Raw genomic sequence first — 16,098 nt, forward strand, 5'->3', positions numbered from 1 at the left:
GACTGCTGGAGTAACAAACCTCACAGCCAGTTTAAACCAAGTTCCAAATTTTCCTTCCATTAACAATTCTTTTCCTCTACTTCTTCTGTGTGGGATGCCAACACCACCACCTGTACTATAGCTACTTCTTCTTCTTTCTCAAGATGTAAGTTTGATATAAATGCTTTCAATTCTTCCTTCTTAATTATTTTTTAAGACAAAAGTTCTTCATTTTATCTATATGGCTGCAATTTCTCATCTTCCAGAGACATCCCATTATGGCAACCCTGCATGACATTTTAGCAGAGTCTAAACATCAAACGTTTGAGAGGCATTTTTATTTTTTTCATCTCATTGTCCTTCTCATGTCCCTTGTCTTGTTTCTCTTGTCCAGCAAGGTTGGGCTCAATCTTAGAGGTCCCTCCTCTTCTCCTCTGATTATCTGCCTTGGCATCAGTTTCCCTGCAACAAGGTATCTCTCTATTCTTCTCTTAAATGTCATTGCAGTTTCTTACACATTGCTTTTGAAGGTGCAGTCTTAGTCCCTCAACAGACCTAAAATGAACATGTTCCTCTTCCCCTAGTTCTCCCCGCTCTTCCTGTGATGCCCAGCTGAGACACGAACCATCTCTTAATGACGTCAGGGAAGTAACAGAAGACAATGAATTGTGCTTTTCCAAGAGATTTAGACATTTCCCCAAAAACTAAGTACTTGGGAAGTATCCCCTTGTACTGGTTTACGTGGCAAGATTTTGGTAGTGGTGGGGCTGCAGGGATGTCCTCTGGGAAGGTGCCAGAAGCTGCCTGCATGTTGGACAGATCCAGCTCCAGCTGGCTCCAAGATGAACCAATTGACGGCCAAACCTGAGCCCATCAGCAAACCTGGTGGCATTTCTCTGACAATGTATTTTAGAAGGGGTAAAAATGTTGTTTAACAGCTGTGAGAGGAGTGAGAATATGAAAGAGGGACCGCCCTGCAAACATTCTCCCTCCAAGGTCGGTGAAGAAGGAGGCGGAGGCCATGTTTCAGGCACTGGAGCTGAGATTCCCCTGCAGCCTGCGGAGGTCACGGTGAAGCAGGCTCTCATCCTGCAGCCCATGGAGACAACCACCCCAGACCAGTCATCTACTCTGCAGGCTGTGCAAAGCCCATGTTCCTGGAGCAGGCTCCTGGCAGGAGCTGTGGCCTGTGAAGAGCCCATGAAGATGCAGGCCTCCTGGCAGGAACTGCGGACATGGGGACCCACACCAGAGCAGTCTGTTCCTGAAGGACTGAACATCATGGAGATGACTCACACTGAAGTTCATGAAGGACTGTCACCCACAGGAGGGACCTAAGCTAGAGCAGGGGAAGAGTGTGGGTGCGAAGGAGCGGCAGAGAGAGGAGCTGTTACGGACTGACTGCAGCCGCATTTCGTGCTCCCCAGCACCACTCAGGGAGGAGGTAAAAGTTGGGAATGAAGGAGTGAAGTCTGACTTGGGATGGGAGGAGGGGGTAAAGGTGGGTGTTAGTTTTGTCTTTGTTTCTCACTACCCTATCCTATTTTTAATTGGTAATAAATAATCTTCCCCAAGCAGAGTCTATTTTGCCTGTGACAGTAATTGGTAAGCAATCACCCTGTCTTTATCTTGACCCATGAGCTTCTTCATCCTATTTTCTGCCCCCTGTCCTGCTGAGGAGGGGGAGTGAGAGAGCAGCTTGGTGGGTATCTGGCAGCCACAGAAGGTCAACCCACTCTTTTCCCCTCCTGTCTTTAGGCACTGATTGCTTCATTAGACTCTCAGTGCTCTGGTAAGGGCTGTAAATTCCTGTGTGTTTGGACAGAGCGTTCTACTGGAACAGTAACAGTAAAAACTATCTGAAAACTTGTGATAGTTATAAAAGTTCAGAGACAAAGGTTTGATTGCACAGATAGGGCTTCTTGAAGTCACTTAGTCTGGCAAAGACATGAAAAGACAAATTTCAAGCATTCAGTCACAGTTTCTGTAATAATTAAAAATTTACAGGATTACTCAGACAAGTGACTTTTAGCTAGAGACCATATGGTTATTCCTTATTTCTCTGTTGTCCACAGTAAGTATCTGTGAGATACTGTATCTTCACTGTGAGAGCAACACCCTGGATGAGGCTCATTGCCACTGATACCACCTCATGCATATGGCTGCTGTCCCATTCTGTCTTCACCATTCCCTAGACTAAACAGCCAGGAAAAACTGAAATGTGCTGACATTTCCTACAAGCTACATCACTCCTCGTGCATGCGTGTGAAAGGGTTCCACCATCAAATGACTCCACCATTTGATGACATTACTTGCCCAAGGATATCTATTTCTGGGCAGTGGCCAGAAACCCCTTCAGCTATCAATACACCTCTAGGAAATAGGTTCAAGTGACCTTCACATGAACTCTGTGCTCCCAACTTGTATGCCTTTGCAATTTCCAGTTTATCTAGTTTCCAGGATTTTTAGCCTCACTGCGCATGAGTCAATGTGCAACCACTCACTGCCAACTGGAACGTGTGTCCTGGACTCAGATAAACAGACAGATAAAGACAAAATTACGTAGTATCTGTCCATCTGACTAGAGGGGGAAAGGGAGTTCTGCCACTTGCTTATTTATTATGTGAGCTACAGTATGATTACCAGTGTGAAACATGACCCCTTTTTGGCCAGTTGCCCCCCAAACTGTGACTGCTACTGGCCATGGAAAGAGCAATGGAAAGATCTCTGAGAATGTAAGATCTTTTACCAAAGGGAGCTCTGCCAAGGCTCAGGTCACCCGTCTCCCCATCACATCACGTCAAAACAGACTCCAAACCCTGAGCTCCAAAGTGTAGCTGAGTCAAACCAAGAAGCCCACATGCTTCCCTAATGCATCTGTTCCATCCACACGCCAATCAAATGTTTCATGAACATATCCTTTTCCAGAACTTTTTCTAAGTTTTCCTGAAGCTAAAATACTGCACTTGAGCTACCTGCTATACACAGCAAGGTATCTTTTGCTCACACAACATGGGGGAAACAAAACTGAGTTTCTCAGACTGACATTTGTACCTTAAAGCAGCAACTGATAGTAATCTTTGCCAGAGACAGTGATATTTGAGAGGAACAAAAAACCTGTGAAACACTTAAATTCGTCCAGCTTCCTTCTTTTCCATATCATATTTACTTTGCGCAAACATTTGGCTGACCACTGTTGACCACATGTCTAATGGGAGGCAAACGGTAAGTCTTCCCATCTGAAATACTTACAGAAAAGAGTGATTACCTTTGGCATAAACACAAAAAAAATTTAGTGATTTCACTCAGCTATCTTTCATCTACTCTAGTACAACCATTATCATGCCACATCAGCACCTTCATGTTCTAAATGCAAAACCTGCTCCAGCAGAGAAAACGAACAGTTTTGATACAAAAATCCATTTAACAAAATAAAAACAGCAGAATGAACACTTTGAAGCAGTAACTAAATCTTAAGAATCCCATTTGACAGTATTAAAAAAGAGAATATTCCCTGGAGGAAGCATTGCTTAGATGTTGTTTACTTCTCTGTCTGTTGGGCACTTGAGTTTCAAATGCTTTGAGCGTAATAACTGATGATATTATGCAGTTAGGTTACAAAGTGCGTAGGTGTTAGGATCACTGTCGATTTGAAGGTTGAGTAATTAACAATATGTTCAAAACCCCTGAAGCCTGTAAGCCTGGTGTTACTCAGAGATACAGCATTACACATCATGAACTCCATTAACATCCATCAAAGAGAGCAATACATCTTGAGGGAGGGGCATGTGTCACAAGAAAGCTCAAAGGCACGTCTTTGACCAGGACAAAATGGCCTTCAACTTTAACAACTCAGAATCAGAATTTCAAAGTCAGTGTTATTCGAGAAGCTATTCCTGTAGTGAAGTTGGGTGTTACATCTCTACCTTTTTGCTCTTTAAAACTTTGCCTTGACCTCTGGTCACTAAGCACAAAACCAGAGAAATGGGTTTGGAGCTCTAACTTAACTAGAGGAAACTCAACTGAATGACAACTAGTAACAACACACTAAATAGCTATTTCTTCCCATAGCTTGCAACTTGCTAATAATGAAAACTTCAGTCAGTTTAACCTGATCTCTTAGGTATGTCTAGACTTGGCCAAATCCATGAAGTTCAGAAATACATGACCTAGCTCCAGCGCCAAAACCATTCTAGCTATAGGAGCAAGGAGCAATTTTTGAGCAAGGAGCAATTTTTGAGCAAGGAGCAATTTTTGAGCAAGGAGTGATTTTCAGGGTAGATTAACTCTTTAAGATCTTAGTGTGAGACTCTAAATCCCAAAACATCCTGGACAACTCTGCAAAATCCTATGGCATGCCAACAAGACATACCCACAATGTTCCTGTGCTTTGGTGCTAGGGGTATTTGCTTTATGTTTTATCAGTAAGCTTTCATTTGTCGGTTACAGGAAACACTTTGTGAACTGAGTGAAACTAGGATTTTTCCACCACACTCATTTTATAGATCACTAATCATAATCTGATACACCAGCAGCCAAAAGCCTGGTCATTTCTGTTAGGCTTTTGAGCTGCTTTGTGTTCAGTAACTCACATTAGCTTTGAGAAACTAGCTTTGAAAACAATACACAGTTTGCAGAAGCTGTTACCAAAAAAAGGCAGCTAACAGATATATAGTCCTTAAAACATACTCTACAAATACCTCTGCATTTTCTAAACTTCCCTCAAGATTTTTATGTCGTGGTACATTTATAATCTAGAAACAAAATAAGAAGTTTCAAAAATATAAGTAATTAAATCAATGTCTTTTATTAGAATTCCAGATCACGATCTGTGCTCTTGCAGATGCGTGTGTTAGAAAGGAAACATTTTGTCCCTCCTAGCCCAACACCTCCTCCCACAGTGTCGTGGTTTAAACCCAGTCAGGTAATTCGTTCGCTCACTTCCCCCCCTTTCTTGCCCTCCCCCTGCTCTCGGAGGGACGGAGAGGAGAATCAAAAGAATGCAACTCCCACGGGTTGAGATAAGAACAGTTTAGTAACTAAGGTATAACACAAATCACTACTGCTACCACCAATGATAATAATGATAAAGGAAATTACAAGGGAACAGAATACAACACCTCACCACCCGCTGACCGATAACTCGCCCCCCAAGCCCGACCAAGCTCCGACCGATACCTCCTCCAACCCTGCAGTCTCCCAGCCCTTCCAGCTCACTCCCAGTTACATCCTGGGCATGACGTGCTGTGGTATGGAATAGCTCTTTGGTCAGTTTGGGTCAGGTGTCCTGTCTCTGCTTCCTCCCAGCTTCCCCTCCTCCCTGGCAGAGCATGAGGCTCACAAAGTCCTTGGCCAAACCAAAACATCTCTATCAGCTCTGTTCCGGAGCCGAAAGTCAAAACACAGCACTGCACCAGCTACCAAGGAGGAGAAACATGACTGCTACTGCTGAACCCAGGACACACAGCTAACAAACATCAGCTTCACTTCACCTACTGTTGTAACTAAAATGCACACCTTGCCTGTACAGCAAATACCTGCCTACAGACATCAAGGGCCCTTGCTGGTAAGAAGTTGCAGACTTTTATATGTTTTAGAAAGTACTAATTCTTTTGATGACAAACAGATTAGTACTGGATGTCCTAAACCTACCACCCAACAACCATGACACGCAATCTCACAAGACCCTTTTGAAACTCATGAACAGAAAAGCATGACTACAAAGACAGACAGAAAGTGAAAGAAGGTAAGAAAAACAATTATTAGTGTCATCATGGAACTCCCCAGTATAAGGAAATCCTGAATTTAAGAAAGTGAACCTCTCAAAGCACATTCACCATTGACATTTTTACTACCACTAGGTTTCTCGGACACTCGTTTGATATCATTGCTCATCACTGGAAAATATGGTCTGATGTGCAAGCAATAAAACATTGACCAAAATCCTGTAAAATAAGGACTCGTTTCAACATGAGAACTTTTTTATGGTACTGTAAAAGGCTTGAGCAAATTTTAGTCCACTTCTGAACAGACTCATTTATCCAAAGGGTTGCCTTTTGGCCGAGTGCTAGACCACACTGTGAGGGGTTCTCTTTTCAGAGGAGGTCTTCACAGTGCTCCTCCCATGTCCTTTCAGTGTGCCTTGCCTCCATCTCTCAGCCGCCTTATTCCTCTGTGACATGCAGAGTCACAGGGCTGCAACCTTATGTCCTGTTCTGTTTCATATGCTTCCCGGCTAAAAAAGCAGGCAGTAAGGGGTTAAGCTGAAAGTACCAAGCTGCTGCCTCCCCGGCTGAAGGATTGATTTGATCATTCTTCAGGGATTCCCTCTTGTATGAGTCACTACACAGACTGACTCCCCACGCAAGGAGGCCAGGATAATGCCATTCCTCCAGAGACCAGAACAGCTGAGGGCTAGCCCTGAAGATGGAGAGCTTGGGACTTGTGCTTCAAAAAACATTCAGCAGGCCACAATGCACTCAGCAGACTTAAAGAAATTATTAAGACAGAAAGGAGGGGGAAAAGAGCAAACAAAAAGTGTTTGCAAACTCTGCATTAACCAATTAAGTATGCAGATTAGCATGAATTAGATGAGCTTCCAGAGACTGCCTCCTGGTTTGGGGACTCTGCCTGAGTGGGGACTCATGAGCTCATGCAGTATAATATTTAAATTTTATATAAAAGGTATGTTCTCTTCATGAGTGCAGTGATTCCTATGATCTATTACTTTGTAACAGCTGTGTTTGGCTGCTACCCACTAGGAACGTGATTAACATTTCGAAATCAAAAACAAAAGCAGGAAAACTAATGAATGTCTCCAGCTAATCACAGAAGTTCATAACTAGCTTTCTAAGGGAAAGAGAAACTATGTTGGTGTTCCAGTTCTTGACCTACTTTAATAGATGTACAATAGCTGAAAGGAAAAAAAACACTGTGCTGATTTACAAAAGTGAAGGTTGCTAATACTTGTTCATTTTACATTAAATACCCTGCTCAAAAATGGAGCTGGAGCAGTCTGCCACTAAGACAGCAATGCATCGTGCTCAATTGCTTTTAATGCACTGAGCTGTGTTTGCCAGTGTAGCCCATAACTTGTCACAGAAGCCCTAGAAATTGCTCAGCCTGGATCAGCCAGCAACTTAGCTTTTTGTGTGCCATTCCTAGTGACACAACTGCAGCTTCTGCAGATGCTGAACACTCTCGACTTTGAAGGCTCAGCTCCTGCATTGTACCTCCATGAGTCAGTATAGCCCTGCAACGGCAACAAATCTACCATTAGACTACTAAAAACAGGCAGGCCAGTTTCAAATCAGACCTCTCAGTACTGGCTTAATGATTTTGATTACTCTTCAATGATAGCAGCTCACTGACTGACTTCTGGTCCATCCTGTCAACCCATATACCCAAGAGATTTTCAGGGTGACAGCAAGTCCTTTCAACCACTTTCTTCCTCATCAGTACACACAATGTGTGCAGCAGTACACTCCATCTTTTTCACAGTGTTAAGAAAATGTCACTTATATAAATTATTTTCTACCTTTATGCTGTCTTTGGGCAGCTTCAAATTCCTTTTGCTCAAGGGAGGTATCTGTCTGGTTAAGAAGTACAAGACTGGCTCTATTTTGCATTTTTGTAATTTAAAACTATAGAGTGAACTTCTGCATTTGGTGTACTTAGTCCTAAGGGCGACAGTGTCCAAATCCACACTGTGCTACCTGCTGGTGAGTGATTCAACTTAATAAAGGAAGAGGAGAGAATGTACCTCTGAAGGAAAGCACACATTAACATGGTTTCCTTCCTGTAATGAGACAGATCGAGGACTTTGCTCCTGACATGTCACACTAACCCACTTCTGTGCAGCAAAGAAAGTTTAAATATAAAATAGACAGTCACATTCTTCCCTCCCCTCATGCCACGTAGAGCAGAGTTCAGATGATTTTAATCGCAATACCACCTTCTTTCCTTTTTTTGTTTAAATTTCATAAGAAACAAAAACAGTGTTCTGCTAATCTCACAGCCACAGCCCAGCTGTGTAGTACTTGGCGGTCACAGGAATGGTCCTGACTGGCTCTCAGTCACCTCTGCCCCATGTGCACTTACGGTGACTGAAATCTCACCAAACCAGGACTCTGCTGGTGAACTTCAGGGAATTCTTCTGCTCTTCCTCTGAGCTCACTGAGCCCAAAGACTTGGATGCCTTTGCCTACATAACCTCCCCTGCTCACCCTGGCGTCCCTTTCTGCTTCCTGCAATGCTGGTGGGGGCCACGGGGAGGAGAATTGTGTGGGAACCTCACGGAAATGAAGGGTTAAATGGGCTCAGTGTCAAAGCCAATGCTGGCTGCCTGAGGAGCTCCCAAGACTGTTTAAAGTTCAGAGGGGTTTCAGCTGGCAGCTGAGGAATCCATGGCTTGTGCCAGCGCCACGGAAACCCTTTCCAAAACAAGACTCAAAACTACCCGTAATGATCTTGTTTCAGAGCCTGACTTTGACTCACAGCTCTGCTCCTACCACCTTTTCCCACGGGGGGCATTCACATTATGCACTTTCACCCTGTGACCTACTGCTCCTGCACACATCCCACCACTCATGCAGACACCTCCTGCTCCAGCCCCAGCTCCCACCCCGTGATGTTTGCCCTGCTTCAGCCTGGCCTGGAACCCTTTCGCAGGAAGAACAGCCACAACACCAATGCACTGCAGAAGCAGCACTGGGTGAGGAGGTGTCAATTGTGTCCAGTCCTCCTCCAGTCCTCAAAGTAAGACAGAAACACCCTTCAAATGAATGCATGTGCACTGCAAGGCCTCCTCAGACATCAGCTTGTAAATGCCACCAGTCTTGAATGCCACAGAAGGAAACACAGGTATGTACACACACTCCACCAGCAGCAGCTCCACTCCCTCTTCCACAAATTACAGAGATTTAGCATGAGGTACCATCTTGCAGGTTTTACGGGGACATTCATTAGAGACTGTAGCGATAGGACAAGGAGTAACAGGTTAAAATTTAAACAGGGGAAGTTTAGACTGGACATAAGGAGGAAATTCTTTCCTGTTAGGGTGGTGAGGCACTGGAATAGGTTGCCCAGGGAGGCTGTGAGTGCTCCATCCCTGGCAGTGTTCAAGACCAGGTTGGACGAGGCTTTGGGTGACATGGTTTAGTGTGAGGTGTCCCTGCCCATGGCAGGGGGGTTGGAACTAGATGATCTTAAGGTCCTTTCCAACCCTAACTATTCTATGATTCTATGCCATTAGAGGCTTCGAACTCCTTTCACAGATCTTATGGGGTACAGCCACAGTTTGCTACAAAAACAAATGCCAAACATTGACTTTCAATGACGCTATTGTCTACCTGTAACTACACCTGCCATAGTGTGAACCTCAGCATAAGGCACGGCTCAGATCGCTTTCACAGCTTTGCCCTGTGACATGGAAAACATATTATGTGCAGAAGAAAATGTCATTACCATATTTATGCTTTCATCATTTGGCAGAGATTTTAAAACTGAGGAGAAAAGGCAGACTGGAGTCTAGATTGAAAAGACATACCTGGTGCTTTCTCCACAAAGATGACTTTGGAATCTTGCAGAAAGTTATGGCCAGTCAGTATCATTTTTTTCCCTCCAATAACAGGAAAGCTGTCTGTACTTTGCTTCTCCACCAGAGGCAGTTCTTGGGCAGATCTCTGAGCTGGAGAGTTATAAAGGAGATTTAAAAAAATAGTAAAAAAGCAAACACAATCACACAAAAATAAGTAAATACTGCATTATTAAGTAACCTAATGCCTACCCTCATAAGATAAGCTCACTTTGATATAGCAATAAAGAAAGGTCAGAAAGTTTGCAGGAAATACGGCTGGTTTTCAAATGCCTTGATCATAAACAATAAGGTTACCAAACATAGCAGTACAGATTCAAAAGGCTCACAAAGGTGTTTTAAAACTTAGCTTCATCTGTACTATATCAAAAAGTGCATTTTTAATGAAACTCATTTCTTTTAAATAATTTTATTTTATGTAATCTATATGTGCCATGTGTTTGTAAGAAACACGTGACAAAATAGACCATCCATGTCCAAAATGCGTTGTCAGTTCTGCAAACTGTCTTGCAGCAGCAGCAGGAGCAGCCATGCGTATCACAGTCCAGCAGAAGCTCACAGTTTAGAGAGCATATTTCCATCAGAACTTGAGCGCCAAAGCACTCATGGATCCATGCAAACAGGATCTGGTATTCTCGTGGCACATATTTTATCCCCCCCAACTGGGACACAAGAGTGAGCATGGCTGTGCTTCAAGGAATGACGTGACATTTTATCCAGATTACATGGTTCCTCCTGGTGTCACATGCACTAAGAGATGCATGAAGGTTTTGACCTCAGCTTGTTCCACATTCTGCACTGGAAATAACACTAGCCCTTATTTTTTCTCCTGTTTTCCACTCCTCCAGTAGGAATGTACCATGCATTTGCTCATTACACAACCCTCAGAACTGCAGTTCAATGATACAAATCCAAACTTCATATTTAGTGTCTTCCTGAGCTTGCATCCTTGCACAGACCAGCTCAGGATGCATTCAATTTGTGCCTTATCCTGCTATATAGCAACTGAAAAGCTCTCATCAGCTTCAGCAGGACCAGGATGAAACCATGATTCATCACATATTCTTGCTTTGCCTGTTAGCCTAGAACTTGCCCTTGAATAAGAAACAAAGGGGAAATTATTCATTTCATATATATCCTGGACATAAGACAGGGCTTTCTGCCAGTCTACCTGATAAGAAATTTAACTTCCTATTCCTATACCTATATATTCCTATAGATAAGGCAGCTCTGCTATTCTTCAGAAATAACTAGGCTTGTATTAATATAAGTCCTTTCCCATTGCCAATGCTCATTTGTTTATCTAAACGAATTTCAGTGAAGGAGAGAAGCTATCACTGTTTGTCTAACAGCACTACCCTTTCCTATGATTTCTGCTTCTCTTGCAGACGCGGACTACTAGAGGGGCAGTGGTGCTACCCCAAGCAAAAGGAAGGAGTACTGTCACTGGTCTAAAAGTATGTCACCGATGCCACAGCTTTTGCAAGAGGAATGCAGGGCTGCTCTTTCCAGCAGCCTCACTATTAATGACCCATGTCTCCAAGAGATCAAATACTGCCAGACATGTTGTGTGGGACTCTAGACTGGCAATGATGCATGGACAAGTGCAGACACAACCTTCTAGCATGTGTGGAGATAGGGATGATCAAGGCTTCCTTCCTATGCTCTCTGCTCTCCCACCCAGGGCTCACCCCCCAACATACCTGCCAGATGCTAAGTCAATCCCTACCTGGTGGCATCAGAAATATCTACTTTATGTAATCCAAGAAAACCTTAAAAACCTGTTTCAGTCCATCCAGCTGAACAAATTAGCATTAGGACTTGGACTGAAATTCAGTTTTCACCACTTCTGCTGGAATGTTAAAGCTGCATAAAGCAAATAGGTTTTGTTTTGTGTGTGGGAGGCTGACGAGGCTTAAAAAGCAAGAATGATCTACGTGTCCTTGGAGGGTGCTCCAGCGCATCTGATGAAAAGCAGTCTGCTCAATCAAAGAGATCCCAGTGCAGAAACCTTGTTTCTGGAGGTTTTCTGAAGCTGCAAGCAGCTTGTGCCAGTGTGTCAGCTTTACTATACTGCTAGCTCCTCATCAAAGGGGTTGGGGTTTCATTTGCTGGTTTTTGCTTTAGGATGGAGAGACAAGAGAATTAATAGGACATGATGGCTGTTTTCCAGAACTCCTACAGCAGTTGCCTATGTGACAGGGAGTCACCAAAAAGGAAAAAAAAGAGCCTTGTCACTCCCAGGTCTACTATTAGTTAAAGTGCCCCCTAGGTTTAAGCACATTGTTTCCTATAAAAATTAATGCACAAAGCTACGCTTTCTGTTCTAAGACACAGGTATTTACTCTTCAACAGAAACCATGTGCTTTTGAAGAGAAAATGCAGCTTCACTGACTAGACAGGTAAAGCAAAATCAACGCGTAGCATGCCAGTGGACAAAGACGGCATTTGGGGTGGCACAATGCCAAGAACAAGGATGTTTGTTGCTACTTACAGCACTCAATGGGGTTGGAGGCCACTTGCAAGGAGAGGGTCCTTCCATTGGCTTGTGGAATATGAACCCTGAAGACCAGCCGAACGCGCGTGTTCTTCCGACCAATATCTGTCTCTCCCTTGCGCAGCTCGATGTCCGAGTTTCGGAGCTTTAATATCCCAGCACAATCAATGCTATCCAAGAAGAAACACAGAGCAATTAATTTCATTTCAAGCAGACTTCAGGAAGATACGAACCTGCAGTATCTTCCCTCTCTCATACATTCTTAAAATCTGAGCCAGGTGTGACCCAAGGACTGGGCTGAACACATCAGACTTTGTTAAGTCTAGTTGTTGCATCCACAGGTATCTAAATTGGGGTTATCTGTAGTAAAACGTAGTGGCTGCTGTTAGGCACATGAATTTTTGATATGACTTCAGCTCCCAGAGGAAGAATATCTAAAAGATTCTTTCTCCCTAACACATCCTGTAAGAATGGAGCTTACAGATTAACCAAAGCCCAAAGAAACAGCAAGACTAGAAAGTCAACGGGATGAGATGGAGGCACACAAAGTATTACTAACCTAAAACACAGGCTTGCTTATAATTTCACTTGTTACAGCTAATCTGGAGAGAAATCTGGCATGATTTTTATTCTAGGGCAAAGTCCTGAAAATGCTTATTAATGAGCACACCTCTTTCCAAGGTCAGTTCTACTGTCAATTTGTTTGTATTTGAATAAGCTGGAAATACTTCCAAGCTGAGTGATGAGCTAAAGTTCTGCTTGAAAAAAAACCCTAAACTTAGAGTCCTCCCTCCACATTAGGGGAAAAACATGCTTTTCATCAGCTAGAACTATTACTGTTTCTGACCTCTCTCTCCTTTCTTTTGTTTTTTTTTCTGGATGAGTTTAGAAGTCAGGATTTTTGTCAACGCACATTTCAATAGAGAAAGTTCCCAGAACAAAAGATACATAAACATACACACTGAAAAAAACACTGCAAAAATACCTCTGCTTTGGCTGTGACTACAAAGCCTACATGGCAATTTCTTTTGGGTACTGGTCTCTGGCATGCATTTTATTACACTGAATATGCATAGTTTAATTTTATTTTGCATTCAAAGAGTTTAATTCCCCCTCCAGACCTTTGAAGCTCTGTTCTGAAGCAAACTGCAAACAAGAACTATGGCAACATGGTTTTGATCTGCATTTTTTCTAAAATATGCATTTCAGACTAACAAAAAGGCCCTTGCTGATACAATCAAAGAAACTAATAAAAGTATTAAAGCTTCTCAAAACCAAACATATTAGGAGGTGAAGCCGTAAGAATTATGGAATACTTGTACGGATGTCAAAATTCTACACAAAGATGCATGACATACGGAATAAACAGTGTGCTTCTCAATATTCTCTCTCCCATATCAACATTTGTAAAATAAAGAAAAAATACTTAATGACAATTAGTTCAGAGCCAGTAAAGTTCAGAGGAGAAGCAGCATTTAAATTCAGGCTTGTAAAGTCATGGACATTAAAATCTAAAGTCAGTGGGAGTAGCTAAATGCACAAAAGTTTAAACGTGCAGATGAGCTTCAGGGTTTCACTGAATCAAGGCCTGAATACATAAAGTATGTGTGAGAAAAGTCCTTGGCTCCAGATTTCAACTCATTGTTAGTGCTACATGAGGTTTTAGACTACTGACGTGTAAGGCGTACATATGCCAAAGCATTGTTTGTGGTTCTTGAGAAAGCACTACTACAATCTGGCACGCATATCATGAAAATATTCAGCTTGGCTCCCACACTGTGTAACTACCTTTATTCTAGGGAGAAAGATGATTGAACCAGCAATAATGTTCCTAGGCAGCCAAAAATGTGATTCAAACTGGATAAATAAAAGGCCAAATAAATATGGTGTGGATACAAATTAGTGAAATTTTAATAACCTCAATGGAGTTGTGCCAGCTTAGGACAACAGCAAATGAGGCCAATAATTCTGCAGGCTTGTCACGGCTTTTAACGCAGTGCACTGACAAGAAGTCCTCAGGTCTTGAGTGATCACCCTAAGCCCAGCTGGCAATGCAGCTAAACACATTCTAGCTCTTCTTATTTACATGAGGTGCTCCAGGGCATGTTGTACATGACACTGCAAACCAGCTTCTAATAACCACTATGTGTGGAAGGACTTCAGGTGTCTGACACCATTTTTCACTTTGTTAAGGCGTGGAAAACTGTATGAATAACAAGGAGTGAAATTGTGATTTTAGTAAGCTCCCTGGGATCTTCCTGTGGTATTCAGTTTGGTGGTGCCAGGGTATCTTGCTTGCCCTCTATCTGCCTACTTACCTTTCTATCTCCCTATATATGCACACAAAGGTGCATGTATTTATATATAAGTATGAATACGTTCACATTTATACATGCACTGAGAGTTGTACATGCATTCAAGCATACACAAATTCCTCCCAAGGTGGACACTTCAGATAAGCACTAGGATCATTTCAGTGAGGGGGAAGACAATTCAGATAAGGGCTGGGAGCATCTGAACAAAGCAGGCAGAAAGGATGGGATTAAACAATGTGGAGGCTTTCATGTAGGTCATACACACAGAGGGATATTTGAACTGTTATATACTGAATCCTATAATGAAATATACCTGAGTGTAATGGACTTACAAAACCCTTCCTATCATTCAGACTGCTATCAATTCAGAGATCCTAAGACACCCCTGCCTGGTTTTCTGCATAGGACTCAACTTACTCCAGTTTAATAACTTCAGTCTGCAAAATGAATCACCTTTACTCATCTTCTTAGTTCCAGAAACTTTGCTTCTAAACAGATGTAATGAAAAATACTGCTGATTTTTATTACGTAAGAAGTAAGAGGGGATTTATTAGTCTAAAAAAGTACTCCAGGGTACTCGGTAATGCTAAGAGTTTCCTTTGACATCCAAAGATAAATTTTAATAGGCCCTGTTCCTTGTGCTAGTGCGTATAGGAGCAAGAGGTGTCATATTTAGAAACTAAATGCAGGAGCTGAGGTAGGAGATATTTACAGCTTGGTAACTGAGATACTTATTTTAAATGGCAAATAGGCACATTGGCTGAAACATTAGAATGAAAGCAATCAGTTGTCATAAATATTTGTGAACTTCTTTTAGTTGTTAAGCTGATTAGGGGCAATTTGTCCTGGCAAAGTCGTGAAAACCTACTATTACTGAAAGACCTTTAAAACATAAATAAAAAAATATAGGGAAAGGAAAACTGTGTACAAAACCCCCTCAAAACAACACAGAAGAAATCAAGGGAGGCAACCAAAAGGAAACTGCTAGGAGTCAGGTATGGTGCCTGGGTCTTACATTGCTCTCATGTTGTTCTCTGGAAGAAGAGGAATCTCCAGGACTTTGGTGTTGGAAAGTATTGTTTCATGGCTGGTGGTGGAAACGGTCTTCCCAGTGATTCGATGAACCTGGTAGAAAGCATGGGGTCGCAGCAGGCGGTCGTCTGCAGTCCCAATGAACAGCTGTAGCGTGAGCGGCTCGCTTTCTAAGTAACCATGTAGCTGGCAAGAGAACAGAAAACGCCCACTGAGCACCATGCACATAAACTGCTAGGAATCAATTAAATTTTTATAAGCAGGAGAGCCTAATTCAAGGAGAAAACTTGTGACAGGTGCTATGTGTTAAGTTCCCCCCTCCCATTTTTCCTGTAATGTAATATTGGTACAATAAAAAGGCGCACTCAGAAAATGTCTCATTATCCTAAAGGACCTGAGGCACTTTAGATGGGGTGAGCTTGTGAGCATTCCTGCCACATCCACAGAACACTCTGCATTAATTCTGCTGTAGTGTTCAGCAAAAAAACACAATGAACTCAATGTTCCCTCCCTCTACTGAGGGTGGCAAGACCAACAGCGTCTGCAAGTGGAAAGGACACACAGCTCATCCATCCCTGAGCTTCCCAGGTCATCCCTCATGTAGCAGCAGGTTGCTGTTCATGACACGTCCCCTCATTAACTGATTTTTATGCTGGTAAATACCTCCTGGGACAGTGTGG

At 42.7% G+C, this 16,098-nt stretch overlaps 1 protein-coding gene across 6 annotated transcripts in view; it reads right to left on the minus strand.

Annotated features, from left to right (window-relative positions):
- NFATC1 (nuclear factor of activated T cells 1) overlaps positions 1-16,098 on the minus strand; it is a 116,633-nt gene that overhangs the window by 54,542 nt on the left and 45,993 nt on the right. For all 6 annotated transcript variants that reach the window (XM_057424232.1, XM_057424228.1, XM_057424226.1 and 3 more), the window contains exons 4-6: positions 15,402-15,604; positions 12,069-12,241; positions 9,527-9,667 (exon numbers count right to left, since the gene is read on the minus strand). In XM_057424232.1, the coding sequence (XP_057280215.1) occupies positions 9,527-9,667; positions 12,069-12,241; positions 15,402-15,604 (517 nt within the window). The remainder of the gene's footprint in view (positions 1-9,526; positions 9,668-12,068; positions 12,242-15,401; positions 15,605-16,098) is intronic.

The sequence above is a fragment of the Pezoporus wallicus genome, unplaced genomic scaffold (assembly GCF_028554395.1).
Source record: "Pezoporus wallicus isolate ANWC-B61680 ecotype Strahan unplaced genomic scaffold, APGP_CSIRO_Pwel_v1 contig_5485, whole genome shotgun sequence".
In the NCBI taxonomy this organism is placed as follows: Eukaryota; Metazoa; Chordata; class Aves; order Psittaciformes; family Psittacidae; genus Pezoporus; species Pezoporus wallicus.